At 47.7% G+C, this 16,648-nt stretch overlaps 1 protein-coding gene across 2 annotated transcripts; it reads right to left on the reverse strand.

The window, feature by feature from the left end:
* Positions 1 to 938: 938 nt before the first annotated feature.
* Positions 939 to 16,366, reverse strand: kank2 (KN motif and ankyrin repeat domains 2). Of its 2 annotated transcripts, none has more exons than XM_080856048.1 (13): positions 16,322 to 16,366; positions 15,585 to 15,667; positions 10,417 to 10,501; positions 8,117 to 9,655; positions 7,654 to 7,869; positions 7,437 to 7,542; positions 6,361 to 7,068; positions 6,106 to 6,193; positions 5,720 to 5,939; positions 4,523 to 4,665; positions 3,749 to 3,949; positions 3,148 to 3,246; positions 939 to 2,964 (listed from the first exon to the last, which is right to left on the reverse strand). In XM_080856048.1, exons 3-13 carry the CDS (start codon positions 10,451 to 10,453, stop codon positions 2,908 to 2,910), a joined length of 3,414 nt encoding a protein of 1,137 aa, XP_080712174.1. In that variant the 5' UTR covers positions 10,454 to 10,501; positions 15,585 to 15,667; positions 16,322 to 16,366; the 3' UTR covers positions 939 to 2,907. The 2 variants fall into 2 exon arrangements, with proteins under 2 accessions (XP_080712174.1, XP_080712173.1); XM_080856047.1 differs by having other exon boundaries at positions 7,654 to 7,872.
* Positions 16,367 to 16,648: the final 282 nt, after the last annotated feature.

A 16,648-nucleotide genomic window follows, 5' to 3' on the forward strand; every position in this document is an offset into this window, starting at 1 on the left:
TTTTGGTACAATTTGTCACCAGACGACAGCTGATAAGACAAGAGACAATCATTGAAAAACATACTTTGCGATGTACATTTAATCTCGACGTCTGATCTGGTGCCACCCTATTGAATGGGTGGCACACATTTCCTGTTGTTCTTAGGAAACACTATGTGTAGTCTGCTGTATGGAGTGTGGGGCATTAACCTACATAATGTAGGCAAATATTGATCACAATTTCTTCGGTTAAGATGTATCAACAAAGTGGCTTCCCTTTGTTTGAAATTTATGATTGAATCAACTTTTTAGCCAAGCTTGAAGAGCCATCACTTTAGATCACCTTTTACACCTCATAAAGCTACTGTTTGTGGTTGTTTTTGTCATTGTTTTATTCCAAGTACATATTATGCCATCTACCAAATTCTTAATGTTAAACTTAACTCGAAATTGTTGTCAACTGATTTATTCAAACAGCTAGTGTTGCAGCACAATTCAAAAGCCATTGCCCCTGTTTGGCATGACAAAGAATAGCCCACATAGCGTTTGCGTTTAGAGTTAAACAGTAAACAATTGTAAACAGTTCAGCCTTTGGTAAATATGCGTGTGTTTAATGTTTAAATCATCTCATTTGGGTGGGTTGGGTAGGATCTTATGCCATAACTAGGCAACAGAAATTACTCTACTTTACATAAAAGGAATAGTCTGGCGCCCCCTGCTGACCATATGTGTGTAATCAAGCTGTCTCAGCTATCTCATGACTAGAAAGAGAGTAAAGCGTGACATAACGGTTACCCTATTCGAAGATCGCCATCTGCTGGACATATAGCCGTAAAAAGGAAGACAGGGTGTGTGTCTAATATACTTATGCTTTACAGTATGATATCCACACAAGGCTTGTAAAGGTCTAGGTTTATTTTCAAAAAACATAAAATCCAAACATAATGTAAAAAGTGAGTATGCACGGGTATAGAACAAGGCAAATATGCTTTATACAGTCATACAGAGCCGTGAAGAGATAATACTAATATAAAGATATAAAGGCAAATACAGAAAACATGTAGAAAAAAATTATAGAAAAAATCCAATTAGTCCAAAATATTAAGGTATGTGAAAAAATCTAGGAGTGTTAACAAAAAACCTAGACACAATTTTCCTTTCTCTGCTACGCATGTCTCTAAATCTCATTTACCAGAAAAATCCAATGATGTGTTTTTGCGTACTGAAATAATTCTCTAATGTTTGATTCACCCATTTTCTTCATAAAGTCTGATGACATATATTAACTCCATTTTTTTTGGTATACTTCACTCCTTCGTACTCATCACATACTTCATAGATTATTTTTCTTAGCTTTGATTCCACTTTCTGGTTCCAGTACATCTCACATCATGGAGGACCACTGAGCTGCCAAAAGATATGGAGGGCCCAGAAAAGCCACCTCAGTACCAAATAATGACACCACCTTGACCTGACCCAAGATCACCTTCCATTGCTATGTCAAACCGCTAAAAGCCTCATACCAACCGCTCTTCCTCATACTCTAGTACCATAATGAATTGTTACAGACTTGTCATTGGCCAATTAACTTGAAGTCACTTGTTTGGTATCCCAGGATTAATTTTTTACTTTTTTCAATCTATCACATTCCAGTTTTGATCAGAAATACAAACGCAACATTAATCTTTGGAAAGCCAATTTTCTAGTAAATAACCATCGTATCCTGGGAACTTGTAAGAGTTAAAAAACTAAACAATGATTGTAAAAAAGAGGACTTTTATATACACTCTATGATACTGACTACCTGTCTGACACTGATAACACCAATCTGAACACCATCATTGAGTTTCCCCCTCTCTGTTCTCTGGAGCAGCAGCTGGTTCAACCATGTTTGCAGAGGGATCGCTGTTATGACAACACACTAAGGCAGTTCCTTGAGGTTGCTATTCAATAAAAGCATAGTGTACTGCAATAAAGTATGAACGGAGAGAAATCGTGTTGTTCCTGTTAAAACTTTAACTTTTTCAAAATGGCTTAAATTGCTATCAAAATAGTACAAACAAAGCATTAAAAATAAAGGTCCTTTCTATAGACATATTGTTATTGTGCTGAAATGGCTGGTTATCTGTTTGTTTGTCTGAGTAGTTCTGGATGCTGTGGTGCCACTGAGTGAGCTCAAGGCAGTTGCATTTAAAAAGGACACTTTGATGTCTGTTTGGACACCTAAACAGAAACTCCCTGACAGTACAGTGAAACAACTGATGCATTCATAAGCAACAGCATCCGCGTGACTGAAAAACGCTCAATTAAACATATTGGTTGATACAAGTAAATTTTTTTACAAATGAAACATGGACTACAACAGCAGAGGTGTATGCTTATTAAAAGCCTCCTGCTTTACCCCACTGATATGGACGTGAAACAGGTGTGAATGTGTGTACTGATATCGCTGAATAGCCTGTGAGAATAGACTCCATCATATGTTATTGCCGCTGCAAACAAACACAACCTAATGACTTAGCCCATGTTCTGTCCAAGCAAATCGACAAATCTAAGAACTCGAGAGAAAGAGAGAGCTATCCTTGATATTGTCATCACAGACAAAAAAAATACATGTCTCCATAAGACTTATGTGTGTTGTGTCAAGTGCTTTGTTGCATATGTGCGCGCATTTCCATTATATACGTCCTATAGACAACACAATATCACACATACTATATCGATTTGCGCAGACCGACACACATGAGAAATGCGGGTATTCAAAATTGCACATATAGACACAGGGGTATGCACACACACACACACACACACACACACACACATACTCAAATGCACGTGTGTACACACACGCACAGGATTGTGGTGGAATGCATGAGGAAATGGTGGTGGAAGTTGTGTTAAATACACTAAATCCATTCTCTTCTGTCGTTACTTCATTTCACCAGTAGGGGGAGAAGAGCCCAACAGTGGGGACTTTGGTGACACCTGAGGAAGAAAGAACACGTAAGAGGTGTGGGAGGTAAAAACATGACTGAAACAAAATCACTGGAATTATTGTATATCCATGGATGTATGGATGTGTGTGTGTTTGTGTGTTTGTGTGTCTGTGTGTTTGGTTGTGTGTGTAGGTGTGTGTGTGTTTGTGCACATAACACAGTTAGCACTCACAGGGGATGGAGGCTTTGCAAAGTTGAGGTGTGCATAAAGAAGCACAGCAATGTCATTCTGACTGGCCTCCAGTGCTATGGAGAGAGCTGTGCTGCCATCCTTGAAGAGACAGACAGACAGACAGACAGACAAGTAACTATCATTCAGTTCAGTACATAGTCATACAATAACACTTTCTCTCTCTCTCTCTCTTTATCTATCTATATACCAATCCATCTTATATACCTATCAGTCATTCTGACTGGCCTTCAGTGCTATGGAGAGAGCTGTGCTTGAAGAGACAGACAGGCAGACAGACACTAAATGATAACATGATAACAGCAGCCATACTGCAACACTTTCTCTCTCTTTCTCTCTCTTTCTCTCTCTCTCTCTCTCTCTCTCTCTCTCTCTCTCTCTTTCTCTATCTATATATCTATTTACCAATCCATCCATGTATCTACCTATCAATCTTAAAAAATAAGTAAAAACATCTGGTCATCTAACAACAAGAAAGAACAGTGTTAGAAAAGAAGATGTGTAAACGCATTGATATGGATGGATAGCAAGGAGTGTGGAAGGATAGTTCTTGAAGAGGAGGGAAAGGTGGCTGGAGCCTCACGTTATCAGTCAGTGTTGCGTCACAGCCAGGCACGGAGAGCAGCTGCCGTACGATGTCCACATGGCCGTGCTCACACGCACACATGAGCGCCGTGGAGCCGTCGTCGTCACGGAGATTGACCTGGGCACCACAGGAGAGCAGCGCCCGCACCATGTCCCCGCGACCGTGGCTCACCGCCAGCATGAGAGCCGTCTGACCCGCCTGGAGTACACACACACACACACACACACACACACACACACACACACACACACACACACACACACACACACACACACACACACACACACACACACACACACACACACACACACACACACACACACACACACACACACACACACACTGTCAAGCTGACCAATGCCCTTACATAAAAAATACCAACCAGGACAGTTATAGAAGTAGAATCAAACAGACCACCCCCCATGGACACACATGCGGTCAGAGGGAAATAGCCATCAGCCCTGCCACAGAAGTACAGTGACACAGACACACACACACATATGCACACAGTCAGGCAGACCAACATCCTTGGACAGTAACATCCAACCTTTCCACAGAAGCCCAATCACACACACACACACACACACACACACACACACACACACACACACACACACACACACACACACACACAGAAACACACACACACACACACACACACACACACAGAGAAACACACACACACAGAGAAACACACACACACACACACACACACACACACACACACACACACACACACACACACACAGGCAGCACCACTCTGCACCCTACCTGGCTGGCTTTGGCATTGACATCCCCTGTTCGCAGCAGCTGGAGGACGGTCTGCAGGTCGCTGTCGGAGCTGAAGGCAGCCAAAGCAGTCAGCATGATGGCTGTGTAGCCGGCCTTGTTCTGCTTGTCTGCATTACACAGGCCTGTACAGGAATGCAGGGGACAGGTGTTCAACTCACATTCAGGGTAAGCTAAGCTTTGAGACACGAGACTGAACAAGCACTGAACACTGTTGAAATAAGGCTTTATTAAAGTCTTAAAGTCATAATTGTAATGATAAAGTAATGTTTTATTGCAGAGGTAAAATGACAACCATCAATTAAGTTGGTACTAAGTCAGATTCTAGGTGTGTGTGCGATGTCCTAACGTCCCCCTGCTCTGGTTACTCTAATCTCTGTTTGTGGTTTTACGTCATTATTCTTCTGAGTTCTGATGTACTCCACATGTTAATCTGCTGTGTAACCAATCTGCTTACTTCTTGATGTATTCCAATGATACAACATCTAGTTTTACTCTTTGTATTCGTAATGAATGTGTGTCTGACCCCTGAATAAAGGTGTTTCAGTGTGTTATGATTAATTGTTATTCATCTATCATAACAGTAGAAACTTAAATTTCACTCGAGGCATAGTGTCAGCCAGAGTTTCTTAGTTCGATAGCTTCTCTTGCTATTCTGCACTTCTCTTGCTCCTAGTCTTGCTCTGGTGCTCTGAGGCACCTCATCTCTGCTATAAGGAAGACCCTTTACTCTTGGATTCCTAGTTTTTTGTAATGTCTGTAATGCTAACTGGTTTGCATTGGTTTGAATTGGTTTATCTGGAAATTGTAATACATCTATTTTTGATATAAACTATTGGATTTGAGATGGTTTCAACACATCAACATACACAGACACAAGCACTCATGCCCACCCATATTCAACACAATAGATACACTAATACACCCAACTCAGTAAGTGTTAATACCATTAAAAATGTTATGCCTTGAACATGTAGAATGTAGAGACATGCTATCCAAGACATATTGACATACAGTATGCTTCATAAGTTCATGTGTGTTAATACAAACACACAATGAGACACGCGTACGCACACACACACACACACAAACACACACACACACACACACACACACACACACACACACACACACACAAAACACAGACAGACACACACACATACACACACACACACTAACCAGTGTCCAGCAGTAGTTTGACCACGGGGAAGTTGGAGTGAGAGACAGTGTAGTGCAGGGCAGTGTTGCCGTTTCCGTCGGCCATGTTGACAACAAACTCCAGCAGCTGGGGAGAGGTGGAGGCGAAGGTGTCCATATAGGCCTTAACTACTGCTGTGTCTGCGCCTTTATGACATGACACACGAAGCCACTCCTGAAGTATCGTAGTGTAGGCTGTCCGCTGTTGGCATTTAATAACATGATAAGAATGACAAACACACACACACACACACACACAGTATGATGAATTTCAAGACCGACAATCACCTGACATCTAGTCAAGCCCCCTTTAACTCTTTAAATGTGGAAAACATATGACAGTCCAAGACAAAAGAAATTAATCTTACTGCCCCCTGCTGGCTGAAGGCATTCGGTTCACTAAGAGCTTTCTGAAGGGTATGAAGTGCTGTCATCAGGCTCTCACTAAGTTCCAATCTGAAACACAAAGCACATTGATACATTGATACATTTGATACGATTATACATTTCGTACAAAAACAACTAAATTCATCCCATGCACAAATCGTGCATATACATTTAATTAAATGATGTTCCGATGTACAGTATACAACTAATGCCCTGCCATACCGTCCTCAACTCACTTGCTTTCTTGATTGGCTGACAACGCAGAGCATACATTCCCAGTTGCTGGCTCTGTGGCTGTGGATTGGCTTGTATGTTGCTGGGAGCTGGAATCTGTGGCTGGTGATTTGCTGGCTCCCTGCTGAGGAGTAAGGTGAGTGGTTTTTGATTGGCTAGCTTGCTGCTGGGGGGTGGGGGCAGTGGTATGAGTCGTGAGGTCTTGAGCATCTGACTGGGTAGCACTAGTGTCATTGGGTTTGGCTTGGGGTACAGTCTGTTCAGAGGCAGGTGGAGAAGTGGAAGCTGGTTGAACAGCGGGCAGTTGGGTGTCAGGGACCAACCCCTGGCTGGCAGTCTGCTGAGGGCTGGCATCTATCTGCCCAGAGGAGATGCCACTGGCTAGAGGTGGCACAGAGGCAGTGGTCACAGCAGTGGCTGGTGATAAGGTAACAGTCTGTTGAAGGCTTGCATCCGTGGCAGGTGATTGGCTAGTGCTTTGAGGAACCGGTGGCTCATTGGCCGTTGGCTGGGCAGTGCTGAGCTGTTGTGGGGGCATTGGGAAGGGAGGCTCTTGGGCAGCTGTGGTCGCAGGCTGACCGGTGGCCTCAGGGTGAGGCGGTCGGGCTCCAGACTCCGGAAGCTTCTCAGGGGCCTCGTGGTATTCACTCGTGTCGCTCTCATCTTCTGAGCTCTCGCTACTGCTCTCCTCCGAGGATGTGGATTCATACCTGCAGGGCGCACGCACACAACACACACACACACACACACACACACACACACACACACACACACACACACACACACACACACACACACACACACACACACACACACACACACACACACACAGATCTCAGATCAATGACCAAGCCAACTATGACAGGTTCAGATATACATGATATAACAAATAGGCACTATGTCGTCAGTTAACCACGACAGATGCTGTGCTGACAGAATTGTGCCAAACCCTGCACTGATGGAAATCATACCCATAACCTATCTCTTCAGTTTAATACTAGAGCTTTTGTATGTAAGGACTTATGGGATTCAAGTTCAACACTTTGAGTGTTCAGGCTGTGTTCAAACCCAGACTTACCCTCCATTGACCCCGATAAACTGTAGATTCTTCTTAGTGGTAGGAGAGCCAGGCTCCCCGTCTGCTTTCCGCTTCATAATAGATCTCAGAGTGGACTGGGGAGAGGCTGAGGAGAAGAGAAGACCAATTACCGTAATCTCTAATCTGCTTTGAGGTCAAAAGCTGTATTATACGTATAAGGGAAATGGTAATGATTACGTATGCATGGCTGTTTTACCTGGCTTAGTAGACTCCTCCGCCTGGAGAACCTCCACAGTTGTGTGCTGACAAGCCTCTTCTTCATTGGACCCCTGATTCAAGGGGGTAACCTGATGGCACTTGGTCTCCATGACAGCCACAGGGCTGGTGACAGGCACTGAAGAGGACACCTCGCTCTTCAGAAGGACCTCTCTCACTTGCTTGGAGCTGATTGCGATGGGCAGCTCTCGGGGCCCTTCTGAGAGTCAACACAACAAGAGGTACAAGGGTCAGAGAACAATGGAGGAAGGTGTAGCACACAAATACCATTACACACAAAATCACAAAGATTACATATCTCAAAAATTTTAACTAATAATTCTTAAAAAACAGAAATTCAAACTAAATCAGATATCAACAAAGTGCTCAAAAATAATTTAACAGCTGCCAATTTCAAGAACATTCTGGGAACATTCCAAGTGCATTCCGGTAGTCATGCCTACCCTCTGGGTTGAGAGCCTCTGCCTGGCCCCTGAGTGGCCCCTCCAGGACGGTTCCAGAGGGTGCGCTGGCAATGGAGGGGCCCCCCTGCGCCCTCACCAGCATGGGCTGCTCCAGCGTGTACACCTGGATGCCAACGGTCCTCTGCTCGCGTTGCTGGGGCTGCTGGGTGAAGCTGACCACCGTCTGCAGGCTGGACCCCGACACTCTGACGCCACCCTGCTGCTGCTGCTGCTCCTGCCAGCCCAGGCTGGTGGCCTTGACCGGGTGCTCAGCCTGGGGCTGGCGATGGAGCTGGGCCTGCCTCTCCCTCTCCCTCTCGGCAGTCTCCACCTGCTCCTGGGAGCTCTGGATCTCCTGCATTGCTCTCTTCAGCTGCGCCTCCAGCCGACTCACCTGGGTCTTTAGGGACTCGGTCTCGGGCAGCAGCCCCAGGTCCTGCTCCCGCACACCGACACCCACCTGCCGGTAGCACCTCTCCCTCTCCCCCTCTTTCTCCTCTGGCCCCACCCCGATGGTTCGCACCTCTTTGCGTGCGCCGGGTCGCGCCCCGCCAACGATCACCGTGTCCTCAATCTCGCATCCGGAGTCCTGCCGGGAGCCGTCGGCTTGCGGGGTGGGCGACAGCCCCCCGCTAGCCCTGTCGGCGCCTGCTGTGGCGCCGGTCATTGTCGCCTTAGTCCCTGCCGCTGTGGTATCCTCCTCAGGGATGTCGATGTAGAGCTCACCGCGGGGCCTACCTCGCCCGCTGCTGCTGCCGCCGAAGCCCAGCGTGTGGCCCAGGAACTTCTGGCTCTTTAGCTGCACGCTCAGCTGCCTCTTCTCCTCCTGCAGCACGGAGATCTTCACCTGCATCACGGGGATGGTCTTCACCTGCTCCTCCAGCTCGCGGATCTTACGCAGGGCCGATGCCATCTGCTCACGCACGTGCTGCAGGTGTGCCGGCGTCGGGGACACCGGCGTGGAGAGTCCCGAGCTCATGGGCGTATAGGAGCCACCTCCTCCTCCTCCTCCTCCTCCGCCAGCTCCGCCACCATGGGAGCGGTTGTAGCTGTGGGCGCTGGAGAGGGAGGTGGTGGAGCCGGCCACGCTGCTGTGCATGCTGCCCAGGTTGGAGAAGCGCCGGCTCTCCTTCTCTTCCTCCAGCTTGCGGCGGGCGTCCAGCAGGGTCCTCTCCACGCGGGCCGCGCTGAAGCTGGGGCGCTGCATGGTGGCGGCAGCTGAGGCGGCATGGTGGGGGTGGTGGTAGCCCGGCGCGCAGTAGGAGAAGGAGGAGTGTCGGCTGTCCACGCTAGTGTTGGAGCACAGCGACTCGGTGGAGGTCCACCAGGAGCCGGTGTAGCCAGTGTAGCCGCGTGGCAGGGAGCCATAGCGGGGCCTCCGCTGGACGGGCACGCGCTTGATCGTGTTGCCCTTCTCGATGTCATTGACGTACTTGAGGAAGTCGAGGTCCAGACGGTAGCCGTAGGGCGTCTCCACCGAGTAGGGGGCCTCTGCGTCCTTTCCGTGCAAGGAAGGGGGTGCAGGGGGGTTGAGCTTCCCTGTAGCGTGAGTGAGAGAGAGAGAGACAGCGAGAGAGATAGAAAGAGAGAGAGAAAGAGAAAGAGGAAATCAACTCTAAACTGGCGGAAATCTCAGTCTAATCTCCCAATCAGACTTCACAGAGAGGCATGAACTCCCAGGCCACGTTATGCTCCAGGATTTGCTGCACCAGTGACCCGAAAGAGAGTTGCGGAGATACAGAAGGGAGGCCAGACCCAGAAAGGTTCAGACTATCTTTAGCTACGGTTCCCAGCGACTTCCTCGAGGACTGTACTCTACCTTCCTTCAAAATATCCTGCAACATTTGGCCCTCTGTCTGACACTCTAATTGAATAACTGGCTGCCTGACTCTTGTTTGTTAGTGGAGAATGACATCAACAGTGAGCACTAGTGATTACCACTGATTGCATGATGGGGAACTTGAGGACATGGTAACACAACAAACAAGTTCTGTTCAAGATTTATTATTTATTGAGAGGAGATATTTGTATTGTGACGTAAAGCGATTAACACACTTAGGAGACGTGAATTTTCCCATTTTGCATGAATGAAGACATACATTATTGTACCCATAGACGTGAATTAAACCATTTTTTCTTGGTAAGTATTTAATAGACATGGATAACGTTGCTCTATTGCTGTATTTGGGTAAGTATTTATAAGGCATGACTTAAGCTGCTGTATTTTGGTAAGTATTTATCAGACATGACTTAAGTTGCTGTACTTGGGTAGTGTTTTGAAAGTCTTTGAGGCAGTGTACCTGGGAAGCTGGTGTCCATATGCAGCACCTGAGCCATGATTCGCCCGTGGCTGCAGTCTCGCGTTCACCCCACGGTTCACCTCACCTGCAGAAACAAAAATACACAAACACGTAATGCATGAACACATTAAGACTTTAACACACAAAGACACTTTAACTGGGCTCAGTAGCATTAGGCAAGCAAAACCGACATCTTTATTCAGATGGGGGTCGAGGACCAGCTGCTTAACCTTCAGGGGGCACCCTCCACTCAGAAATATCTCAGCGTAACAAAAACACACACACCCACCCACACACACTCACTCATAAGTATACACTCAAAGACACATGCACACACACACTCTACAAAGAAATCTCTCACTCACACTCACACTCACGCACACACTCGCATACAAAGACACGGACAGGGCCCTTGCACCACACACACAGCAGGCACGGGACACAGGGAGGAATCCAGAGTAAAGGGTGTCCCACTCGCAGGCCTGACCAGTAGGACAAAGGTGGGGCAAATAAAAGATGCCCCATCACAGCCTGGAACGTTGCTGCCTTTATTGAGCCTGTCCAACCCCCTCAGAGGACAGCAGGAGGACCTCTAAATGACAGGGTCTGTTTAGGGTACTGAGTGTCTTCAGGGATGGAAAGACTCTGCCTCTTATTCGCCTCTCTCTCTCTGGGTGACTGTGCCTCCGCTCGGCCCTATCTCTATTCTATTATTACAGGGGCGACCGGAGGCTGAAGGGGGGAAAGTTTTTTGGCAGTGAGCTTCAGGATAAACGTCCGACCAGAGCTGCCAGTTGCAGCCTTATTAGGCGTCGTTCATGAAACACTCACTAAGGTTCACAGTTTGGCAGTACAGTTACAGGCACACACACACACACACACACACACACACACACACACACACACACACACACACACACACACACACACACACAGATATATACACATGCACAAACACATTTTTGCTCTCCATGGTTCCCTTTCATCCTCTCTTCCCCCTCTTCTGCTCTCTCTCCCCCTCAAACTTTCTCCTCTCATCTCTTCTCTCTCTCTTACTTCTCTCTCCCCCGTTGCTCTGTTCTGTCAGCTGACAGTCAGCAGATTCAGCTGACCACTGTCTTCCCCTCCTCCTGCTCCTCATCTATCCCACATTAAGGAGGAGGAGGAGGAGGAGGGGAGACAGTTACAACATGCATGCGTGACCACAATTAGGACAGGAAAGCCCAATGTTTTCTCTCTTGGCTCATCCGCCTAACCTCAGTTTACCTAAGATCCAGCTTCTGACCTTCCGGAACTGTCTTCCGACAGGATCCCCTCAGTCTTTACTTAGTGCATCAATTTGGACTTTTAAAGCATAATCACAACCCTCCCCCCCACCCCCTATGTACTTGCACACACACACAGACACGCAAACACACTCTAAAGATTAACTTTCTAGGTCATGCAGTGTGGGAAGGGCAGGCAAGGGTTTGGAGGGGGGTGGGGGCTTGAGCAAAGTGCTTTAGCCACCCTGAGTTCATCGATGCCACAGGGCATCACTCCTGCCCCATGTTTGCTAAGTGCCAGACGTCACCATAGAGTCCAGCGCTTTGGAATGGAGGCCCTATCAGGCTCCAGAGTTTGTGCCTCACTTCCTCAGGGGTCACTCCTGTGGGAGAACTCTGTGTGCTGATGGGCATTTTCTTGTCTCTGCTGCCGTCTCTGGCAACCACCATTTCCCCTCTCTGGAGTCCCGTGACCCTTCAGAGAGCCTGTTTATGCTCTTGCCTGTGCCCCGATAGGAAAGTAGGGCACTCGGAAACACTGACTAAGTTGATTTGGTATTTGGTGGAGGGCCTTTCGGTCGTTTAAAATGACTTACTTTCTCTGTCTCCGCCTTTCCCTCTCCTCCCCCCTTCATTTGGTCTCTCTCTCTCTCTCTCTCTCTCTCTCCTCGCACGCACGCACGCGCACGCACACGCACCCGCACACACACACACACACACACACACACACACACACACACACACACACACACACACACACACACACACACACACACACACACACACACATACAGTACACTGCTGTGCTGGATTCTTTATAAGCCTGCCCTGGTAATCATACAGACAGTGTGTTTGATCTTGTCTAGATACACGACAGTGAGTGGGCTGTAAATTAATGTTTGTGTGTCACTGCGACAATGTAATCAGTCAGAGACCACTGTAAGCATTGAATACTTATGTGCATTAGTGTGTGTTACATAATTTGACATACAGTATATAAAAATGTGTCTGTGAGCATGCATGTGTGTATGTCGGCATGTAGCTTTGTGTGTGTGTGTGTGTGTGTGTATGTCAGTATAAGCCTGTGTGTATATCTATGTATGTGTGTGTCTGCGTGTGAGTATGAGCCTGGGTGTATATCTGTGTGACTGTGTGTGAGTGTGAGCTTGTGTGTACTGTATATCTGTGTGTGTGTGACTGTGCATCAGTGTGTCAGCATGCCTGTCTGTGTTAGTGTTCATGACGGTGTATGTACAGTTTGTATGTATGTATGTATTTGGCTTTGAGTGGGAGTGGGTTTGTTAGTGTAATTGACTGTATGTGTATGTATGTGTATGTATGTATTTGGCTGCGAGTGTGAGTGGTTGTGTTAGGGTACGTGACGGTGTGTGTATGTATGTATTTGGATTTGAGTGGGAGAGGGTGTGTTGGTGTAAGTGACGGTGTATGTATGTATGTATGTATGTATTTGGATTTGAGTGGGAGAGGGTGTGTTGGTGTAAGTGACGGTGTATGTATGTATGTATGTATGTATTTGGCTGTGAGTGGGTGGGCTGAGAACAGCCCTGACAGAGAGACAGTTGATGAGATATAATTAGACTCCTCAGGCCCGCCACGCCAGCACTGCTAGACACACAGCCCAGCCCTCAGCAAGAGCACTCCAAAACTAACACTCTACCACATCTCTCTCACACACACACACACACACACACACACACACACACACACACACACACACACACACACACATGCTATCTATTTATCCATCACTTACATTTAGTCTCTTTTCCATCTCTCTTTCACACTTTACCACTCTACATCTTCTCTCTCTTTATCCCCTCTCTCTCTCTCTGCCCAAATCTCTCAATCGCACCTTATCAACCCCATCCACCCATCGCCCTGCCTCCTCCTCCTCCTCCTCCTCCTCCTTCTTCTTCTCCTCCTCCTCCTCCTCCTCCTCCTCCTCCTCCACCCGAGTGGACGGCACACAGTGCCCCTCCTGTCCTCTAATGCCCCGTCTCTTGCTCTGTTCTTTCTTCTCATCTTGTTTAAAATGCTTTGGACGACTTTCCCAACCCACACACCTCCCCCTTTACCCTTGCTTTCAAACAGAGCTGAGAGAGGGTGTGAGTGTGTGTGTGGGTCGTCCGTGTGTGTGTGTGTATGTGCAGATGTGAGAGAGCACACATGTGCATGTGTGTCTTTGTGTATGTGAGACTGCACATTGTGTGTGTGTGCGTGCGTACATGTGTGTGTGTGTGTGTGCGCGTGACCTTCCTCCCTCTCCGGCTGCTCATAAACAGTGTTTCATTGAGATGACGGTGAACAGAGACCCCTCCTGTTCCTGTTTCCCCACCCCCACCTCCATCCCGAGCGCCCTCCCTCACGTCCTGACACCATCACTCACACACTGTTCCTGGAGCTCTGCGCCATACACCATCATGGGTCCAAAGCCCAGAGAGCACACACACTCTATGTATGTGTGCCAACTTCACATTTTGTATGGTATATTCCTTTCTTATGTGTACCGTTACAATGACAACATCTATTGTTCTTCTCTTCAGAGCCAACCGCTGTGTTTCCAAATGTAAGGCTGCTCACAAACACGTATCTGTACTATATAATTCTTAGTCATTTTGGAAGAAAAAAACTCAAACCCCAGTACCTAACTCTAACCACAGCACCTAACTCTAACCCCAGCCCCTATCTCCCTGCTGCTGTGATCCAGCTCCAGCTCCAGACCCTCTCCCTCATGCAGCCCAGTGTCAGGTCTCCGCTGGGAGGAATGTGTTTGCCCCCGGACTGGTGTGCTGCGTCTCCCACCTCCCCCCACATTCCAAACCAGCGGAAGTTTTACTATTGCCTAGACTATTAAGATTAGAAATCCAGGGTTTGTGGGTGGGGGGTGAGAAAGGGTGGGGTTAGAGACATCAAGATCTCTGGCTGAAACTTAATACATCCGTCAAAACAACAAAAACAGTTTGGGACAAGTAGGTGCACCTTGAGTAAGTCATCTGGCTGTATAATTTCAAAAGACTTGCATATGGCGACTGACTGTGCACCAAGCACATTGTATACAGCTGAAAAAGTCACGGGAATGTGGGCCAAAACATCAACATAACTAGATATTTCAGGCCCATTTTCCTTGCGTGTGTTGTTAAAACTATGTGCTCTGTGCAGTCTACAGGCTTAACGTCAGTGTCCAATTACACAAAGACGCGCATTCCAAACTACATGGTAAATGGTGTAGGTAAGGTGTGTACTTATGAGGGCACTCAAGCGAAGTATGCGAGGAGCTGGAGTCACAGGTGAACGTCCTCCAGCTGGGCTTTTCCAAACATATCTTGCTCCACACGGAGCCTCTGCTCACCTCATCCCTTTCCCTGTCAGGAGGACAGGATCCCCCCGCCTTCTCTCTCTCTCTCTCTTACACACACACACACACACACACACACACACACACACACACACACACACACACACACACACACACACACACACACACACACACACACACACACACACACACACACACACACACACACACACACACACAGACAGACAGACAGACACACACACACACACACACACACACACACACACACACACACACACACACACAGACACACACACACACAGACACACACACACACACACACACGGCCAGGGCTTAGGCCTCCTTATCACAGCGCTCAGCTCACCCTGCGTTTACTCTTACCCAGGCCTGGGAAAAGGCACGGCGGCCATTTGTAGCTCATATTTAGATAGGGGTGGAGGGGGGAGGCGGGTGTGAGAGTGTGAGGGTGATTTATAGTAAATGAGAGGGGAGGGATGGTGTGTGTGTGTGTGCGCGTGTGTAAGTGTGTGTGGATGTGTGTGATGTGTTTACATCCATGTACTCACAGCACTGCCGGGAAGGTCTCTCCTCCCCCAGTCTCTCCTCTCCAGGCTTCTTCTATTTCTGTGATCTGTGCGTCTCCCTCTCCCTATGCGGAGGAACAAAACACAGGACAGGAAAAAGAGAAAGATGTGAATTATATCCAGACGCATCATTATCTTTATAAAAAGCCATATAGAGGGGATTGACATGTTCTGGTTTCGACACTTTCGAGGCGCACCCTGGGATATTAAGGAATGGCTTCCCAGTGGCGCTGTTCTGCCGGAGCGGAGACGACTAGCAGAGACAGATGGGTGATTTATGGGGAAACTCACACCTCCCTGATGAGGAAAACAAGGCCTCATCCCTACATGCCTCCATCGCTTGCTTTGGAAGGCACACCGCCCCCCGCCCAACCCACACCCACAACAAACTGTTCGACAAATGAGCCTCCCAGCCGTGATGTTGTGCAATGTTTTCAGTTTTTATGGCTTCATGACTCAACCTTCTGGAGCCCAAACAACAGACACACCCCTCTCTCTCCCACTGTGTCTCTCCCCCCCCGTCTCTCTCCTTCTCTCTCTCTCTCTCTCTCTCTCTCTCTATTTCTCCCTCCTCTGTGGGAACAGCCCAGCCCCTCCAGAAGTATCTCACTGTAACCCATGGTGCTTTCATTCCTTCCACACAACAATAGTGGGCTATTCCCATACTCCATCGCTTCTGTGAGATCTCTTCGCGCCAGCAAGGAATGCGCGTGACCCACCAGAAGATGTGACATTTTCACCGTGACGACGGCAGCTTGGCTCCCACCTCGCAGCGACTCCCAGTTTCCTCCAACATCTGGGCTAGGGTTCACCTCATGCTGTGCAAGGTCGATTCGAGTCAGAGCAGCTGAGCTGATCTCCAGTCAGACTTTCCCCACCATCTCTACTCTGCTTCAAAGTCATGATCTAAAACACTTAAACTGATCCTGAAACAGTACTCCCACTCACTCCAATCCAGACGTCACATGATTGCAGTCCCTGAGGACTGTACTACTGGCCCCCTGAAAGGAGAGATTTAACAATGCTAACTAAACGCCTCAGTAACA

Source organism: Sprattus sprattus (assembly GCF_963457725.1).
Source record: "Sprattus sprattus genome assembly, chromosome: 18".
Classification (NCBI taxonomy): domain Eukaryota; kingdom Metazoa; phylum Chordata; class Actinopteri; order Clupeiformes; family Clupeidae; genus Sprattus; species Sprattus sprattus.

What these genes read in the sequence shown, in the direction of transcription:
- kank2 (XM_080856047.1), bottom strand. Translation starts at nt 10,453, where the DNA reads ATGGCTCAGGTGCTGCATATGGACACCAGCTTCCCAG. An exon ending in AGAGGCTCTCAACCCAGAGG is followed by an intron (nt 7,873 to 8,116) that starts GTAGGCATGACT and finishes GTTGACTCTCAG; the next exon opens with AAGGGCCCCGAGAGCTGCCC. An exon ending in ACGCAACACTGACTGATAAC is followed by an intron (nt 3,247 to 3,748) that starts GTGAGGCTCCAG and finishes TGTCTCTTCAAG; the next exon opens with GATGGCAGCACAGCTCTCTC.